The sequence below is a fragment of the Labrus mixtus genome, chromosome 12, assembly GCF_963584025.1.
Source record: "Labrus mixtus chromosome 12, fLabMix1.1, whole genome shotgun sequence".
Taxonomy (NCBI): Eukaryota; Metazoa; Chordata; class Actinopteri; order Labriformes; family Labridae; genus Labrus; species Labrus mixtus.
The window spans coordinates 10,107,473-10,127,974 of record NC_083623.1 but is presented as its reverse complement, the minus strand read 5'-3'; the positions used below and the strand labels follow the sequence as shown (position 1 = coordinate 10,127,974).

At 39.1% G+C, this 20,502-nt stretch overlaps 1 protein-coding gene across 1 annotated transcript; it reads left to right on the top strand.

Annotated features, from left to right (window-relative positions):
• The first annotated feature begins 1,641 nt into the window (after positions 1 to 1,641).
• LOC132984883 (apolipoprotein B-100-like) lies at positions 1,642 to 17,445 on the top strand. The gene is made up of 28 exons (XM_061051902.1): positions 1,642 to 1,728; positions 1,864 to 1,893; positions 2,130 to 2,242; positions 2,361 to 2,506; positions 2,608 to 2,755; positions 2,902 to 3,054; positions 3,309 to 3,433; positions 3,531 to 3,616; positions 3,718 to 4,162; positions 4,309 to 4,423; positions 4,692 to 4,838; positions 4,923 to 5,134; positions 5,245 to 5,440; positions 5,542 to 5,721; positions 5,835 to 6,038; positions 6,148 to 6,315; positions 6,417 to 6,622; positions 6,958 to 7,140; positions 7,242 to 7,372; positions 7,475 to 7,685; positions 7,781 to 7,953; positions 8,360 to 8,520; positions 8,605 to 8,714; positions 8,800 to 9,173; positions 9,444 to 15,458; positions 15,546 to 15,657; positions 15,862 to 16,048; positions 16,139 to 17,445. Exons 1-28 carry the CDS (start codon positions 1,671 to 1,673, stop codon positions 17,099 to 17,101), a joined length of 11,352 nt encoding a protein of 3,783 aa, XP_060907885.1. The 5' UTR covers positions 1,642 to 1,670; the 3' UTR covers positions 17,102 to 17,445.
• Positions 17,446 to 20,502: the final 3,057 nt, after the last annotated feature.

Genomic DNA, 20,502 nt, shown 5'->3' with positions numbered 1-20,502 from the left:
CTCTTGTGAATTAAAAGCAAATTTCCTCATGAAAGTAGCAGCTGGATACAGGGCCGACCCTGACCCTCTTTTTATGCACTGGTAAACATTGGGTGCATTTTGGTGAGGGGAACCTAATGATAGCATAACTTTTGTTTTACCCTCTCAGTCTGCATGTCCTCAAAGTAGATTGTTGCTATAAAGACAAAGCAAGCACAGGAAGATTGCTGAGCAACATTTTCAATGCCATCTAGTGGTGGTATTTAAAAACTGTGCCTGAGCCCTCGGTGGCTCCATGCAACATAACAAAACTTTTGTTGAAAAAAAAATTCCCCCTTAATTTATAGGAAAAAAACACATTTGAAATAAATACAAACCTAATATTCTAATAAACCCTAAGATTAGAGTAAAAAAAACTAATAATATTTAAACAATCAAAGTAAAAGTTGGGGGAAATTTCCTGTTTTAGAGCCGATGAGTCGATGAGTGGCCTGGCAACATAAGCAAACAACCAACAACTGCTGGCCCATAATGTGTAATTGGTGCTCACTTTTAATTGGTGTATTGAAGTAAATGACAGCATCTTTTTCACCAAAGTAAGAAGTTGACGAGAAAGTGGCCGAGTACGAGTACAGGGCCTTGAATTTCTCTTTTCCAATATTATTTCAGGTTGGATTTAATAACTTATATGCCAGAAAAGTACTAACATTTGTCTAGTTTTTTTCAATGCCAATACCCTTAGTATTGTATTGTGTCATGTTTGTGCTATAATTGATGGTCCTGAAAAAGCTACAAATGATTTTTTCATGATTAAAACATCAGTGTTTAACGATCAAGTATTTTATCCATAAGAGAAAACCAGCACACAGAAAGCACAACATTATTCATAAAATGTCTACACAGCAGACATAGACTGTAGTCCAACGCTCCTTTGACAAGAGCTTGATAACCAGCAGTTCAGCGTAACAGCTCCTTATCAAAGGCCAGGGGACAACTCCACGTTTTCTGGGTTGTGCTTTTAAATAAGCATTTCAGCTGATATCATGCAGTGTATAGCTCTAAACTTTCTAAATCATGTAGAAATGAAAAACTTTTAAATTAACTGTTGATTAACAATATTAATCACTGACATGTAAATCATTTTCAAAAAAGCATTTTACTATAAGAATAAGTGCATCCCAAGCAAGATTTTTTTTAAAGAAATGAGTCTTGTTAAGCGTTGATGCAGATGAGTTGACTGTAGACTGTTTGTGAGTCCTGTACAAACATGTTGTCTAAATATTGACTGGGAGGAGACTCCTGAAAACCTGGTAGTGTATGAAATTCTACCAACTATAATTTTATGTGTAAATCATGGAAACATTTTTTTTTTTAATCATATAAAGTACTTCTGCTTGTTTATTTGAAAATTTATTGTTTTCTTATTACAAAAGCCACTTGAATGAAATCAAACATTTCAACACGAAAACACAGATTTTAAACTAGAGCATCACATTCATGGAAACTTCATGAAACTAGTTGCCTTTGTCCCTCCACACATACGTATAGAGTGGACTTTGGAGCTGAGACAGAACAGTATGTAATTCCCGCCTACTTTGCATTGAGAACACCTTTGGTATAAAAGGCGTACAAGGAGGAGGAGGTTGAGGTCTCAGCCAAAGGAGCCCCAAGGAGAGAGTAGCAGAGAGTCCATGATGGCGGACTCAAAGCTTTTCCTTTCTCTACTACTTACCACGCTAACCCTGACGCGTAAGTATTATTATTTAAAACTCATTTTACTAAATGATTCATTTTTAAATTATTTCTTTTCATAACTTGAAACTTTTGTATGATACAAAGACTACAATGTAATGGTGTTAAAGTTTCATGCGTATATCATTATAGATGCCCAAGAGGAGCATTCACCCTGCCTGAGTAAGTCCCAGTGCTTAATATTTTAATAACCTAACCTGAGGCAAAAAAAAATTTATAGTTGTGCAGCTGTAAGAAATAATACAACTTTAGGAGACCAGTGGTAACTTTACCACTGATGCTAGCACATTCACTTGGTATTTTCACTCAAATTCCTGGATTAAAATAAAAACATTTCTTTACTCCACAACATGTTATGATACCAGAATCTAATGTTAAATCAATATCTTCTCTTACAGTAAACCAAAGATACAAAGCCAACCACAAGTATGAATATGAGTACAATGCTGAGTCTTTGAATGCCATCAATGGTGCTTCAAATCTCAGGAATGGACCCAAGGCCACTTGCAAGGTACTCAATCAGATACATTTCCTCTTTCTCCATTATCTCAATTACAATTTAAGGCACTTTTTGTCTTCCTTCTATACTACATATAGCAGGAAAAATCTGAAATTATCTTTTAAAACAGGTTGAAATTGAAGTACCTCAGACTTGTAGTTTCATCATCCGCACCACTGGCTGTAGCCTGAGTGAGGTGGTCGACATGGACACAGAGGGCAACCCTATGTTCAGTCCAGCTGCCAGCTCAGAGGCCTTTTCTGCTGAAATGGAGAGGTATGTTCCATCAATGGGTTTCAATTAAATGACACCCAGATGCATGAAAACACAATTGCTTCGAGTAAATACATACAGTAATAGTCTCGTATGTTCTGTAGGTACTCTCTGAAGGTTGTGATTGAGGGTGTGCACGATGTGAAACTGTACCCTGAAATTGGTGAAACAACAACCATCCTGAACATGAAGAGGGGTATCATCTCTGCTCTGGCTGTGCCTCTGCTGGAAGAAGTCAAGCAAAGGAATATGGTAAGTGTCCAACACTTCAAAATGTAAGTTTAAACTTCTAAGATAACATTTCTTACTCCCTTGTGTGGATAGTTGTCTACAGATGCAATGAAAAACATACAACAGAATACATTGTTGATTCATATCTCTGTTAACACTTATTTCAGCCCACAATCCATGGCATTTGCAAGACCCATTTCTCAACCAACACGAGAGAGGACATCGCAACAGACATCAGCCTCACCAGGGATCTGTCTGAATGTGACAAATTTGTCCCAATGAGAGATCACACAAGCCCGCTGGCACTCATCTCTGGCATGGTAAGGTACTCAAACAACACGTAGGTTGGTCTGGTTTGAAATTCTTAAAACATTTTAGGACAAGTTGAGCGTTTCACTGCAGTACCGATTTTTTAAATTTCTGTGACTTCAAGCCCAACAAAAATCCAATTACAACTCCAGTTTTGACTGGTGGGCTTGTAGTCTACTGTAAAACCAAACCACAATCCATTCCCAAAATTGTTAAGGTGGTTAGACAAAACTCGAACAGATTAGATGATTTTTATGTCTTTCAGCATTTCCCTCTGTCCAAGCTGATCAGAAGCAAACAGACCTGCAACTACAAGTTTGACAATGAGAAGAAACACATGACCTCTGGCTCCTGCACTGAGAAACACATCCTCATTCCCTTCTCACACAAGTAATTGAACCCTGATATTTCACTCTCTTCTGCGATTTCTAATATAATTGTCCGCGTATTGTACTGTACTTTTTAACATTTTCTTGGCTCTACACAGGGGAGAATATGGAGTCACCAATGTTGGAAAGCAAGACCTGACTCTGGTTCAAGTATCTCCTTACAACGATGGAGTCTTTGACCACAGTAAGCTTCTTAACTTTGTTCTTTTAATTAAGCGTGCGATTATCAAAACTAAAACTAAATGTCTGAACAATTCAATCTGATTCTTAAACTGTGTATCAAAGGTCACATTGTCAAGGGTCTTCCCATGGAGACTGTTGAGGACAAGAGTGTTATCCAGGATAAAGATGCAGGTCTGAAACTCCTCGGAGAACTGGCCACTCTGCCTGAGAATGAGAGTGACAGGAGGGCCAACCTCTTCCAAAAGCTGGTCACCATCGTCCGTGGAATGAAGGCCGAGACCCTGAGTCCCGCCATCCCTGAAGCCCTTGCCGTGTCCCGTGTCCTGACCTTCCAGGTCCTCGCCCAGTGTGGAACCCCTGAGTGCAGCAGTGCCATCATGCAGATCTTCAGGACTCTTGACACCTCTTCACCCGAGGTTGATGCTGGTGTTTTTGCGATGGGACTCGTCTCCAATCCCTCTGCCTTGCTGATCAATGACATGCTCGAGATGGCCAAATACAAGCCCAGCAAGCCCATCATGTATGCCCTGAGCAATGTTGTCAAGAGGTGAGTGAATTCAACCACACTTTCATCCTTTAATCCTATTAGAAGAATAAAAGTAAAGTATCTTCCTAAAAATAATTTGTCTGTTGAATAAGCTTAAATAAGCTAAAAGGTTATAAATTCTAATTCAAAGGTTTGATTTTTAAAAGGTTTTATAAAGCTGAAGGAAAACTGATCCCAGAAATACATTCAGTTGCTGAGTTCATGGCTGCAAAGTTGGGCGACTGCTCTGGCGACAAGGACAGCACTTTCATGACATTGAGGGTAGGTAACCTTCTATATTCAGTGTATCAAAATTGCCAGCAACAGTAAGCAGAAGGGGGCGCTGAAGGCCTAGCAGCTAGAACGCGCCCCATGTACAAAGGCTATACTTTTACATGCGACAGCCCAGGTCTGACCTGCGGCTCCTTACACGCATGTCAATCCCCACTCTCTTCCGATTTTCTACTCTATCCACTATCCTAGCTAAACAAAAGCAAAATGTCCACAGAAAAAAAAGATTGAGAGGAATATTAATGTTCTTTTACTGTAGGTTATTGGAAACATGGCTGCAGCTATGGGACCTGCCAGTCCTGCACTCAGAGCTGCTGTGATCCAGTGTGTGAACCAACCTGAAGCTTCCTTGTCTGTGCAGCAGGCTGCGATTCAAGCATACAGACTCACTCCTGTCCCCGAAGAGGTAAGTTAAATTCCTTCAAAGTCTGACACATTACTGGATTAAGTTCTTTTGTAATCTAATTTTGTCGACCTTCACTGGTCACAGGGCAGAGAGGTTCTAATGCAGGTGCTCTTGGACAGTGCCAGTCCCATGCAAAAGCGTATTGCTGCATATCTGGTACTTATGAAAGACCCCCAGCCAACTGAACTGGCCCAGCTGGCTATTTCCATGCCAAATGAGCAGGACCAACAAGTCAAGAGCTTTGTGATCTCCCATGTGACCAACATTTTGTCCTCAACTGAGGCAGAGACCCAAGAGTATGCAATCATCACTAAAAATCTAAATTTAATTATTTAACAGTGTTGTATATTTTATTCTACATTGTTAGTAGTTTACTGCTTTGATTATATATTTTTTTTTCCTACAGTCGGAGGCAGAGGATTCTTGATGCCCTACAGGGTAACGAAATTGGACCAATTATGGACCCTACTAAGTTTTCAAGCAACTATAAGATCGGCTCTGTGGAGGGCAACATGATATTTGAGGGTACCAGCTACCTGCCAAAGGAGGTCATGCTTGAAATGACTCTCAAGGCTTTTGGCTATGACATTGACATGATGGAGGTAAACGATTTGAACTATTAAACTAAACTATTAAACAAATTTGACTTGACATAGTGGAATTGATAGTAGACTAAAAATTTAAAAATCTATCCCCTTAACAGGTTGGTATGGAGGGCAAAGGATTTGAGCCAACTGTTGATATCCTGTTTGGAGAGGATGGATTCTTCCCTGACACTGCCTTGAAAACAATGTACTTCGTCTCTGACAACATGCCACTCAGAGTCAATGAGATCCTGAAGAACATGATGCCTGCCTTAAAAAGGGACAGGATGAAGAGAGAGGTATAAGGATAAAAAAATAATGCATTATAAATGTAGTTATTGTCGTATATATGATCAGAAAGTAAGATTTTAACATACAATAATGAATATAATATGGGCATTTATATGTACAGGCGTCTCAGAACCTGATGAGGGAAATGAGTCGAAACATCAACAAACTTGTGAGGGAACTGAGGACAACCCAGTCCCCCGAAGCAATGGTTTATCTGAGACTTTTGGGAAATGAGCTGGGATACCTGAAGACCAGTGAAATCTCAGAGATGGCCTACTCCGCTGCCTTGATGATAGACAACATGTTAAAGATGTTTCCAACAGATGTAAGAAATAATCCTTAACTTCAATTCAAAAATGTAATAGCTTAAAACATGTATCATTCTTTTTAAGACACGCTACATTTGTAATGATAATGTTATTTTTTTACCACAGCTTGTGAAGGCATTGATGACCAAGTCTGACAACACAATCTTTGCCCACTACATCTTCATGGACAATGAGTTCTTCTTGCCTACTACCACTGGCGTGCCTCTGAGGATTGCACTGTCTGGTACTTTCACCCCTGGCATCAAGGGTGGACTCAAGATTGCTCCTGACATGGTGGGTATTAAATCAAACTCTAGGTTAAACAGACATCTAATGATAAAGACTTCAGCAAAACAAATTAAAACAATTTCCCTATGTCTGCTGTATTTCCACAGAATGAAGTTACCTTCATGCCCTCTGCTGGCATTGAGTTTGACACTAGGGTTGGTTCATACATCCCTGAATATGTCAAGTCTGGGTTAGAGATGCACACCAGCATGTTCCACGAGAGTGGTCTCAGTGCCAAGATCTCCCTGGACCGTGACAATGTCAAGCTGACCATCCCTGCTCCAATGCATCCAATGAAGCTCGTCAAAATAACGTAAGTTTGGGTAAAACTTTAAGTTATTCTGCTCATTTTTGCCCCCAAATCACTATGATGGGGAACACAAACACTGTAAATGACAAAAGAAACCTACAGCTGGGGTTTGCTTTATGATTAATAAGGAAATTTATAAGCAAGATAGCCTGAAGAGGTTTGAACGAGTGGAAAAGGTTAGGGTTGTGTTTGTAATCAAAGTGCAAATAATTTTATTAGTGTAATAACAGCATAGATAAAGTAATTCAGGGGATACTGTTTACCTAACCTCCACAATAAATGTCTTCACTTAGAATTAGCCAATCTTACACTAATACTTTTCTACAATTGAACTATAGTAACAACTTGGTGGCAGTGACTGGATCAGCAGAGTTGACCATCCCTCCTACAGTGACGGACAAGGTTGATGTCAGTGAGTGCACTCCCTTCTTCGCTGGAATGAAATACTGCACTGCTCTACAGTACACTGATGCTTTCTCTCAAGAGACAACCCCCTACTTCCCCTTTACTGGAGACAGCAGGTGAGCAAAACTTTCTAAACCACAGACAAAGCATTTCATTGTTCATTTATCAAAATGAAATACAAGTGAATATTCAACAATTAATTTAATAATTTTCATAGATTTGCCATCGAACTCCACCCAACTGGTGAAGTCACTGAGTATACAGCTACCATTGCCTACGAGCTCCTCAGGGAGGGAGAAGAGGGCCGGCAGAAGGTTGACTCACTGAAGTTTGTTCTGAGAGCTGAAGGTAATACATTGAAAATTATTCTTATTCATTATAAACTTAATTTTGATCAAGTTATTTTGAATGGAATTGTTTTATTTTAATCTATTGGCTGGTCAACAACAGGTGCAGAGCCAACTGAAGCCACAGCAATGATGAAATATAACAGAAGGAAGAATGTCATCACAGCTGACATCCAGATCCCCGACTACGATGTTGAGGCTGGACTTAGGCTGGGTGTTGTTGATGGAAACACCAAGGGCAAAGGAACCCATTCCATCTCTCTTGACTTAATAAACAAGAACATCCCTCAGTTGTCCCTGGTTGGCCGTGCCAAGTAAGAAATGAGCTACAAACTCTCTAGATATAAAATGTATATGTAATGTATCAATGATAACTGAGAGCACACTAATTCCCTGGTATGTTTTTCAGACTTATGGCCATGAAAGAAGGTATGCTTCAAGTCCAACTTCTTGTTCCCTCAATCAATGCTGACGCCACTGTCACAGCAAACCTGAAACGTGATGAAGAAATGGAATTGGGGCTCAAGAGTGAAATCAAGGTCATGGATGTCACATCTGAGCAGGAAATCGCAATGAAATATGGTAATTTAAATGTCACCCTGTTTTTCATAATATATTATTGCAATTTAATTTAAAGCTCTTGGAAAGGTTTATATACCCTTGGATCATAATTTAAATATAACCATGGACAGACATTGGTGAAAAAGGGGATATATACAAAATGGGGTCATATAAAAGTGACAAGAGATTGTTGGCAAGTTATTTGCACAAACATTAGGTTCAATTTGGATGAAAGAATATAGATATTTCAAAATTTATGCTTACCATTCTGAAAATACTGCTGTTATTAAATTTCCGTAAAAAAAAAAAAAACCTGGCTTCTTGACAATATCGACTTCTATTTTGTTAAAACAAATCTAACTTATGGTCTTAACTTTATAACAAATCATCATGTCTTCCAGCTAGTGAAATTGTGCTGTTTTTGCAGACGGCACCAAGATTGAGGTTGAAGTCAAGTCTGATGTGAACACTGAGACAACCAGCCTGCCAAAAGCAGACATCATTGACATGTATGGCAACCAGCTCCTTGACATGCAGGTCGGGCAGACTGACATGAAGGTCCGTCACATCTTCGTGAAGTTTGTGGAGGTATGAATCATGGATTTAACAGTCATTCATGTAATTTTGGAAACATTTTGAAATATGCATAAAACTATGATCATTTTTTCTTAGGCGACAAACAACTACATGGAACAGTATGGTGCCGATTTCCCTTACATCCAGAACTTCAGAGTGCCTGATATGCCTGAGATTTCCCTGCCAGAGAAACTGTACCTGAATACGTAAGTGTAAAGAACTCAATGACTATGTTTGAAACACATGGAAAAGTTTTCCAAAACATTTATGGATTTTATATTTTTTTAACAGTGAGGCGAAGGCCGTCTACTACTTCAACAATGAGCGCTTCATCATTTCTGTCCCTCTTCCTCTTGGTGGAAAGTCAACAGAAGAGCTTAACTTCCCACCAGCCTTGACCACACCAACTGTCTCTCTGCCCCAGTTTGGACTGGAGTTTGTCTCTATGGAAATTCCTATCCCAGAGCTTGTTGTCCCTGAGAGCCTTACTCTGGCTATTCCTCTTTTTGGAAAAGCTGAAGTTTCAGCTCTGATGAAGAGCAACCTTTACAACATGGAGGCCTCAATCGCTGCCGGAAAAGATGTTGTAGAGACACCAAGCTACTCAGCTAAGTTTGATGTGAAAGGAACCTCCCCACTCGACATTCTCTCAGTAAAGATTGACGGTATGTAGTGGATGCTATTCATTTGTTAGTAATATGTCAAGTTGTTATGCTCTAATAATACAGATGTAAACATAAGTTGGACTTGAATAAAGAACTGTATTTGAGTTTCAATGATAAAGTTTTCTCTGATAACACTAAACTACTTCATTATGTATATTTTCCTGAGAGTTATTGTATATCAGTGAATCTATCTCAAAAATAATTAGCAGAAAATACTCACACAATGCAATTATTAGTTTACAACCTCCTATTTCTTGTCTTGTTATTTAGGCTCTGGAATGTTGGCCACTTCTGATTCCATCAAGGCTGAATTGAAAAGCACTTTAGCCCATAAATTCATTGAGGCTAGTATTAATATTGTCGAAGAAGCCACCATCACAGACAAAATTAATTTGAAAACCAGCAGCAAGATTGAAGTCACAAGCCCCCTCGGTCTCAACATTGTGCTAGGGCACACTGGTATGGCAGGAATCAACACTGAAGAAATCTCTACTGATAGCAACCTTGAAGGAATGTTGAAGCTTGGACCCATGTATGGCAAGACCATTTCAACCCAGTCATTCACAATCTCCCCATTCAAGCCAGAGGCCAAGATTGATTCCACTGTTCAGATTGACTCCACAATTGTCAAGGCCCAGAACACCATTGCAGCAACCCTTGCCAATGGTGAACTGTCAGTGGTTTCCAACACCAATGCCTATGAAGACATTCTGACCAATGTTGCTGAACTTTCCTTCAAAGATAGCAAGCTGTCACTTAAATGTGATACAAATGCCATGCCTCTTGGCATGAAAATCCACAATCAGGCTGAGGCCTCTGCTGGTGCAGGCGAAGTCGTTCTGAGAATTGAGACAAACGCAGACTACACTGAAAACCGTGTTTACTCTCTAATGACTGCTTCCCTGAATACCAATGGTCTGACCGTGAACAGTGATGCTACCATGAAGCTCCTTGAGAATGAGGCTACTCACAAGGCTACTCTGACAATGAACAAGGATGGTTTGACAACAAGTGGAACCACAACCCTTCAGAGCCCCCTTACACTGGAAAACACCTTCAATGCTGGGCTTGATGCTTCAAAGGCTTCTCTGTCTGTAATCAACAAGGCTGTTATGCGTGACATCAAAGTTGATAATGCCAACACTCTGACGATTACACTCTCTAGCCTTGACTTCAACTCAAAGGCTGAAGCCACTGCAAGTGAATATGCTGCTTACACTCACGATATCACCATCGACCTGAAACCCTACACAGCTTCTGCAAATGTAAACAACAACCTGAGACTTCTGACAGCCAACTTCATCAATGAGGCCCAGCTACAGGCAGAACTTTACAAAATTGATCTTACTGGTAGCCTGAAAGCTATCTATGGTGAGGAAGAGCTCAAGCACACCTATCAGGTAAATTATGCTGATATGGCTGCAATTGCAAAATGCAGCACTACTGGAAAGTTCCTTGGAACACACATGAACCAAAACACTGAGCTTGAAGTTATAGGTCTTGCTGCCAGGATTACTAATGATGCTCGCTTCAACTCACAGCCAATGCGCTTTGACCACACCATCCGTTGCAGTATTGTTCCTTTTGATTTCAACCTTGATGCCATCTTTAATGCTGATGGAGACATGACCATGTATGGAAAGCACAGTGCCCAGCTCTATGGCAAGTTCCTCCTTAAAGCACAACCCCTGGCATTAGCTAGCTCACATGAAAGCAGAGCATCATTGACCCAGCAGCTTGATAATGGCTTTTCCCTTGAGACAACCTTTGACAACAAGTTGGATAATGTTCTATCACTCCAAGAGCAGAAGACCAGTTTCAGAATGAAATCAAAGGTGAATAAGCATGCTTTTAACCAGGACATGAGTATTTACAACACTGCTGAAAGAATGGGAATTGAGGCTTCCAGTGCCTTCCTCACAAACATCCTCAACACTGACTCCACAGAGAACCAGGAATTTGCCATCTCAGGCTTCCTCAAGTATGACAAGAGCACAGACAGTCATATCATTCAGTTCCCTCTTATTGAAAATCTGCCTGCCCTGTTGGAAAGCATCAAGGGCTTTGTTGTGTATGCTGGAGAGGCACTGCAAGGTTTCATTAACAATGAGGAGATGATGGTAAAACTTGAGGCTCTTCAACAATATATAAATGAATTTGTTTCTCAATTGCATATAGAAGACAGGGTTATTCAGATGAAGCAGTATTTAAGTGATTTTTCACAAGAATATGTTATCTCCATGGAGGATGTGGAAGCCTGGTTGATAAATCTCAAGGCATCTTTTGAGAAATTGCTGTCAGATCTCAGTGTTTCCATCCAACAATTTTCCGTTGTGATTAAGGAGATCATTGTCGATGGCACCCTTACTGAAACACTCATTCAGACAATCCAGCACCATATGCCTGCCAAGACCATGGTTGTGTATGTGATTGATTCCGTCTCTGCGATGATCCAGCAGATTGACCTGGAAAAACTTAAGGACAGCAGCATTGCTTTTTTGAATGATTTTGAAACCCAGCATGAAATCAAGGCTAAACTGCAGGAGATAATGAGGCTTTTGATAGAAAGAATTATGGCCTTTGACATTCAAGTATTTGTTGCTGAACTGAAGAGTTACATGTCATCTACTGACTTTAAAGCTCACATTGATGAACTAGTAAGTCAAATTCCCACAAAGATGTTCATAGATATAAAAGATTATATTAGGGATGTAATTCAGGACCTCAACATCCTAGATGAGATAAACACATTATATGCTAATATGAGAGACCTGATTGAAAAGTTTGAGCTTGACAGAAAGGTTCAAGCAATCTTTGAAAAGGTTGCAGATCTCATCAAGCAGTTAAAAGTTGATGACAGCATCAGGGCTTTAGCCCAGATGGTGAATAATGCAGACATTCCCACCAAATTCATGCAAGTCTTCAAGGGTGCATTCGACTACTTGAAAGCAACTAAGGTCGAAGATATGATTGCTGAGTTAAATGTATATATTCACATTATTGAGCAGAAAGTACATTTGTTCGTTTATAATGATTTTGTGGCTCAGGCTAATCAAATGATAGCCGAATACACTGCTTTTGTAAATGACCTCATAGAATCTCTTGAAATCCAAAAGAAACTTGAAGCATCAAGGGACTTTGCCAACTTTTTCTTAAACTCTATTCAGGATGCTGTGGAGCAACTGAGAGAAATTAACATTACGGATTTTTTGAAAAATTTCAAGGAACAAGTTGTGTTAAATAATCTAAAGGAATTTGCTGAAATTATAAAGCAGGGAATTGAAAACCTAGATCTAAATGCTAAAATGACTTCTTATCTGCAGATGGCAATGAAGCCCTATACTGAGTTTATAACCACTTTAACTGATATGTTCACCAATATGGTTGAGATGATTAAGAAGGCAGCACCTCAGCAAAAAATTGTCCAAGAGATATTGCAAATCATCGAAGGCCTTATGACTGGTCTGAGGAATGCTGAATTTAACACGCCATCCTTCACCTTTCCTCTCACTGATCTTTTTGTACCTTCTATAAAGTTCAGTGTAGACAAGATCTACCAGTTTGAATTCCCAAAACAACTGGATATCCCTCAGTTCACCATCATGGGCTTACACACTGTGCAAGCCACTGCCATCTCAATGAATGACATTAAACAGATATTCATTGAATTGATTGATTATCTTCTCAACTGCCAGATGAAGATGTTTGATATAGGCGCTTCATTTGGAGACCTGATCATGAACTATATTCCTGCCCTGCCTAAGTTTTCACTTCCGGAGATTGCAGTACCTGAGTTCTCTTTTCCCACCCTTCCCAGTGTTCAAGCAGAGAAACTAGTTGAGACTCTTCAACTTCCACCATTCAAGCTGCCAGAAATTCCTTGTGAGATCAGGATTCCTGGATTTGGTAAAATGAGTTATGAAATGAAAGTCAACACTCCCATCTACACAATTAGGAATGCTGCTGAAATTCAGAGGTCTCTTGATGTAGATGGGACTCCTCAGCTGACTGCTTTCCTGACTTCTCAAGGTACATCTATTGGCTTTGAAATCCTTAACTTTAACCTGGATTCCACTGCCCTTATTGCCGTTCCCGGGGGGCGTTTGATTGCTGCTGAGACCCTTAAGGTCACTCATGAATTTCTGATTGTAAACCACGATGTCTCAATGACATTTTCTGACCTCTCAGCCCAGGTCTCAGTTAAGACCATACTTAAGTCCACCACTGGACCTTACAATGCTGAGCTTTTAAACGAAGCTTTCTTAGCTACTAATGGTGGTTTATCTGCCACTATGGACACTTCCTATAAACATGTGGTCAACCTACCCATCATTGGCCTCACTGGTGAGGCATCTGTAACTCAAAAGGCTGTTGTTCAGCAGGAAGGTACCTCCATTACAGTAACTGTGGGTAATGAGGGTACTGCCTCCCTCAACTCTCAAGAGAATTCCCACAAGAGTGACCTTCGGGTCACAGTCAATCCAAGTATAGTCAAATTCACCTTCAACAGTGATACAGATACATTTTTATTAAAAACCAGACAGACCCTGAGTGCTGACTTGGTCATCTTCAGCTACTTCAAGTTTGATATTCGCTCTGAAGCAGAAGGCCCTGCCATCAAAAACAACCTTTTGGTGGGAGCCGTAAATGCTAATCTGCATGACATGAAGCTTGAGCTGAAAGCAACCCATAGCACAGATTTGAATGGTCTGGTCAACGGAGCCCTATACAGTGTGATTGATGTAACGCTCAGTCCCACGGAGATTGTGTTTAGCCTGCAGAATAAAGGAAACACAAAGGTTAGTTTGAATGATGCTCTTGCTGTTAAAATTGATCTGCAGAATGATTACTCAGCAACCTTCAGGCCTGACACACATCATATGAACACAATAGCTCTGGCACGTTTTAATCAGTACAAGGTTTTCTGGAACGTAACTGTAGATAACAATGAGAGGGAGGCTGCCATTCTTACTGCTATAGAAGGGGAAGCAAACCTTGATTTCTTGACATCATCCATCAGCATTCCTGAGATTAATATTCCATTTGTTAATTTAAATACTCCAGCTATCAGTGATTTGAACTTGTATGAGGAAACTGGATTGAAGGACATTTTGACAACCACTGAACAAACTGTAGATGTAAATGCCAAGGTTGTTTATACGAAGAGCCAAGCTGCCCCACTTGTTGATATGATGGGTCTTATCCAGATCCACCCTGTCGGCAACCTGATCACAGATCTGTCTTTCAAGTCTGCCATCATTAATTTGAATGCCAATGCTGGACTGTTTGCTGAGGATGATCTTGTGTTCCGTCTGGGAGCTACCACAGCTTCTGTGTTTGAGAGTTTAAAAGTCAAACTTGATGGCACCACAAGTCTCACCACTAAGAGAGGAATCAAATTGGCCAATTCACTATCCCTTGAAAATCAGCACATTGAAGGAACTCATGACAGCACGTTCAGTGTGAACACTGAGACCCTTGAAACTGTTGTGTCTGTGGCTACAGTTGCAAAGATTGCTCTGCCCATACTCAACCTGGAAGCAAACCAAAATCTGATTGCTGACACCAAAACCAAACCAAATGCTCTGTCCACCTTTAGGATAATAGGTGATTTCAAAATCCCGGTGATTAAGGCGGTTGGAAAGGCTGAGATGGACCATAGGCTTAAACTGGAGGGAACCTTTGAATACGCCTCCATGGAGTCATCCACAAGGGCAAATATGGATGGTACAGTGCTTGAAGATTTTCTAGTTTTTGGATTACTGGATAATGAAATCAATGTGTATCTGAATACTGATGGCTTACGCTCAGTTTCCAAAGTTATTGCAGATGCCAAACTTAATCACGGCACAACCAAAGTCATTGGCATGGATGTAAATGAGAGTCTTGAAGTTGAAGCCTCCCTGAGCCGTGTGTATACCGTGCTGAAGTATATCAGCAACAACGAGGCAAACTTGTTAAATTTATACAATAATAGGAATTTACACAACAATGGGAAGCATATTGTTCAGACAACCATTGACTTTGCACCAACATCTTCATTGACTGCAAGTATGGAGACTGAAATATCCCAGACAAGCAACCTGGGTGACCTCTCCATCTTTGGGAAAACAATTGCTGAAGTAACAGCTGACAAGCAGAAGATTTCAACAAATGCCAAGTTTGTCAGCCCAGTTTACACCTCAAACCTTGCTGCTGAATTGGATGGCGGTGCACCTGAATTCAAGGTTGACTTTAAGTCATCTGCCACATCTGCCATTATCTTCTTGGAATATGACATGGACTGTAAGTGTTTTTATTAACATAATACAGTTTACATATTCCATAAAAAAACATAGGCTTGGGTATTAACTAAAGTCCATGCTTTAACAGCTTCCATTACCCTAAACTTGGAGGATGCTGGAGTAAGATTGACTGGTAAAGGGGTTTTCACCCACAGCGACCTAACCATGGACATTCAACACATTCTTTCCCATACACTAAGGTAAGATTTAAATAAGCATAGTGTGTGATATTTTGTGTATTTTGCTTTTGTAACTTGACTAGTAACTCCACAACACACTTTGTTGCATTTATTTTAAGTAAGGACTTGGTCTCTTTACTGTAATTACTTCCTGTAAAATAGTTTGTTGGGTAAAGTTGTCTTCTTTACTAGAAAACAGTGACACGTTTCTTCCTTACTCTACAGTGACTCCCGCCTCACCCTTAATGTGGACGTAACTAGCCCCTCCTTCACTGACATGAACTTGCGTTATGCTGTCCGCAAAGATGGAATCAGTTGCACAATTTCAATACCTTCTTCTGGCTTTCTGGGTCTTCACCTCCATGGCAGGATCCCATCTCTGATGAATGCCAGGCTTTATGGTCGTTATGCCGTAAGGATCTCATACTAATTTTTACATTTGCACAATTATAGTAATAATAAAGACTTGTATATCTGACTTTATCTCTGTCATGTAAAACAGTCTGATCCTGGGAAGGATGTTGATATCGTCACCATTCGAGCCTCCGTCAAAGAAGCTGATAAAATAAATCTGAAGATGGTAATAAACATGGAGGCCCATGACATCATGCTCAACGGATTTCAGGAAAGGCTTCCTGCCATTACCGCTAGTATGTCCAGCTTTGTTGAGAAATACCACCTGTCAAGACATGCTGCTCAGCTGAAGAACTTTATTATCTACTACACTGAGGAGGCCCACAATATTGCAAACAACCATGCCCCAGATCTGAGCCATGTTTCCATCCTCTTTAGGAACACTGTTGTTCAGTATCAGAAGACTGTTCTGTTATTACTGGATGCTACCATCAATGTCCTGAAGGAGACCAAGGTTAAATTGCCTGGCTCTGAGGAGATGACCCCTCTCATTGATGTGCTCAATAAGATGACAGCTAGCATAACTTCTTGGTTGGAGAAGACATTTAACTTTGTGGCTGGTAATGCAGAATACACATTCAGTGTAGTAACTGGCCTTTTCAGTAAGATAGAGGTCAAAATGCCCAATGGTGATGTTATGACTAGTGCCAAGATAATCGATGAGATAAGGGAAAGGATAAGGACTATTACTAACTATATTATGGATCTTTTGAAAAACCCAGATAGTCTAGATATTTTCCTGGTGAACCTTGGTGACACTCTTAAATTCTTTGTTGACGAAGCTCAAAACTTTGTTGGCAACACCCTTAAGTCTGATTTCCTTGATGCTATTGCTGTCTACCTTAATGCTTTCCATGAGGAACTCACTAGATTAATGAGAACAGATTTGGACATAGAGTTTCTAAAGGGCACCATTGATTACATTCTCACGGTTTTCAGATCTGCAGTGAATCATTTTAACAAAACCTTTTCTGACTATCTGCATCAAGCTCCTGCTCCGTGGAAATTTTATGTAAAAGTAAAGGATGGAAAGCTTGAGATTAACCTGTAAATCCAACTGAACAAGTAAGCTGCAGATTTAAATAACTGTTTAATTTGCTTCTATATAATTTAAACATATATGTAAGTTATGTTGTGAAAATTCTATACAAACACAAAGTGTCATTTTTAATTGTAATTAAAAATAAAATATATGGTAAAACATGTACTCAAGGTGTTACTTGTAACTTGTAAAACCAATGTTTTTCAAGTTTGATTTTATTGTGTGTGTGTGTGTGTGTGTGTGTGTGTGTGTGTGTGTGTGTGTGTGTGTGTGTGTGTGTGTGTGTGTGTGTATGTGTGTGTGTATGTGTGTGTGTGTTTTCGAGTTGCCTTAAATAAAGTGCATTGACTGAAGAGTATTGTTCAGTAATTCTTTCTACTTTCTACATTCAGTAATGTACACTTCCTAACTTATGCATTGATAAAACCTACAATTTATACTACTTATGTCTATGGAAACCAGTGTATAGGAAATAAATACACAGTAAATTAAAAATACTTGTTAAGGCACGTCAAAATATCTTGAAGGACTTTGTTTTTTTTTAAAGATTTTAATTCAATTGGGTACCAAAATCTTTTTTTTCATAAAACAATAAGCTAATTATTATTTTATTTTTTTTTACATTAAACTTAAATATGTAAAAGAAAAACAAATACAGTTTGTTCTTCTGCTTCTAGTAATATAGTGACAAGGGTCAAGGGTAATATGATTTGCTATGGAACAGTCTATTTTTGATATTAAAGAATCAAAATGACCAACAGGAAGAAAATTTAGATATTCTTATTTGCCTCTGACAGCATTCCCAAAGTATATGGGGTTGTTCCCCTTTAGCTCACTTGGTACATTAGGTACCCTGGCCTATATACAGACACTACAGTCCTCAACGCACCGGCCGCAATTTCAACTCCCGGCAAAATATCGGCAAAAAGGGCCCCCAAAAATCCTTAAAACTCACATGAGGAGTTTTTCCGATGGTGATGAAATGGACTGAAATTAAAACTGATGTCTCTTTAATTAAAAACAGCAAACAAGACCAGAAGCATCTGGGGGGTAGGTGTCAGAAGAAGTGATGAAGGTATGCCCCAGGCAAAAATTCTGGGCATTTGAATGTAGTAGATAACAGGTAGACATTTTGTTAAAATATAAAGAAAAACACTGTATACATGTACAGGACAAGAAAAGCCAGTTTGTCCACAGGGGGCTTCAAATGAAGTTTAATTAAGCTTTAAATTCAAGTCACTGCACTTTGTACATTGCTTATAATTTTAGTATTACTTGGTGCTTATTGCTTATTTATTGCTTATTTTCTTATGTCCATTCTATTTTATTTTTACATTCTTTAATTATTTGTATATTTCCTACTGCTATGTTGTGTTTAAGAGCAACTGTAACAACTGAATTTCCCCCTGGGATTAATAAAGTATTTCTGATTCTGATTCTGAAATGAACACAAACCAGAAGTTCCTCACAGGAGCTTTAATAATATATTTATTTCCCCCCTTTTTGTCTGTTGTTTTGTTTAATGGTACTGCGTGATTAAGATCTTTTGTCAAGTTTTTTTTAGCTGGAAAAAAATAACAGACATTCTTGTCGTTTTGCAATTTTTGTTGGTTTCAGCATCTATAATGTTAATAAAGAGATGATAGATAGCCTACTTAATAGATCCAAATGGAAATCGAGAATATTAAACTTTTTCTTAAAGATTAAGATTCATAACAACATATGATGGAGATATCAGTAGAAAATATTCTTAATTGTTATGTAATTAAATTGACCTCAATGCAAAATGGAATGCCAGGCATCTAATGTGCATACACAGCCAGATGGGGTCACTGCAGCATGTTCTTCTTACACTATGATTTGACTTTACTGTATGCCAATACCAATATAAAAATGGGATTCAGGCTTCTGGTCAATGTGGCTGCCTGCCTTAGGGTCCTGTGTTAGCTAATGAAACAATGGCTCGTGTTCATTTCCCATTTGCACAGTAGCATGACATTATGTAAAACCCTGAATGGCAAACATGTTATGGCCCTCCGGTTGGTTTTATCATCTGCATGTTTATAAATTGTAGCAACAGACTTTTAACCACTATCCTACAAACAAGCAACTGCATATATTCAAGATACATTCTCTCTCTATGTTTGAACCTAATTGGACCTCTTGTACACATTCCAGATGACTTTGTTGATTTTTGCAGAACTATGAAATTTGCTGAGGGCTACTTAAACAGTCAAATTAGAATACCCACCTAAAATACAGTATGTGATAGCATGTGCTTCTGTCAGGTTAAGTTATATAAAGTTATTAACTATGTAATTAAGTCAAAGCAAGTCTGGCAACCATAGTTCAGCTGAACACTCAACTCCTGGGATTCGCCTTTGAGGAAAATTGTCAGAAATTGAAACCTTTGATCCCTGACTCTCCTTGACAGTAAAAGAACATGTTATCGAGAAGTTCCAGAAGATACCAATCAAAGGCAACCAGGATAATGCTGTCAGGGTGCAGTACACTGCCCTACAACAGGTTCAGTGTAATAAAATGTGTACTTGGAAAACAGATTCAACCAACAGTACACACAAACAATAGAGAGAAATCGCAGACGATATATACATTATATACATAATATACATTTTTAAAATGCTGAATAGCTACGCAAAGGCTGTGGGGTTAGGCAGAACTTACTCACTGGCATTCAAAAGGCTTTTATTTTTTTATTCTGTTTTTTATTTTTTTATTTTAAGAAAAGTATGAACCTGTCCACTTTCAGAACAAGCCTGCAAGGTTTAGTCTGATTTTAAACAGCAGATGGCACTGTTTAATACATTTAAACCAATTAAACATTCAATTTTTATACATTTGGTCAAAAAAGTCAAATGAACAACAGCATTAATGTGTTTTAAAGCACAGCCGTATCATTTATTCTGCGGCTCAAAAACCTTGTTTTGGTTTGCACCAGCTCTTTAAAAAACACACCTTCTGCATGCCAGAACAATTGTGCAATAAATACTAACCTAAGCCAGCCCCAACATGTTTGATTAATTTTGGAAACTCACACTGGGGGCTATGCAAACTAATACTCCTTCATTACCAGTGATGCATCTTACAAACATCCACACACATATGGTTGATGAGTAAAATGATCTATCAACAGACACAGGCAACAAATAAAAACTAAATAAAATGCCTCTGTGGCTCTACTATGCTTCACCTGATTGACACCATGAGTTGGTGTTGAGTTGCTGCTGAGAGCATTGGGGAGTTTATATCATGTTTCACCTCAAATGAAGAAAGAATAGATGTTCTCCTTCTGAGATTTATAGCGAACCAGATATTATAGCTTTTCCACCCCTAAGCAAGGACTGTTCCTCACACACAGAAAGCATTATTTACATTCAAGACTTCCCGTT

Bases quoted from the DNA above. Each gene is read 5' to 3' on its own strand.
- LOC132984883 (XM_061051902.1), top strand. From the start codon at position 1,671: ATGATGGCGGACTCAAAGCTTTTCCTTTCTCTACTACTTACCACGCTA. The intron at 3,617-3,717 runs GTAAGCTTCTTA...TGTGTATCAAAG, and splicing joins CGATGGAGTCTTTGACCACA to GTCACATTGTCAAGGGTCTT. The intron at 5,441-5,541 runs GTAAACGATTTG...TCCCCTTAACAG, and splicing joins ATGACATTGACATGATGGAG to GTTGGTATGGAGGGCAAAGG.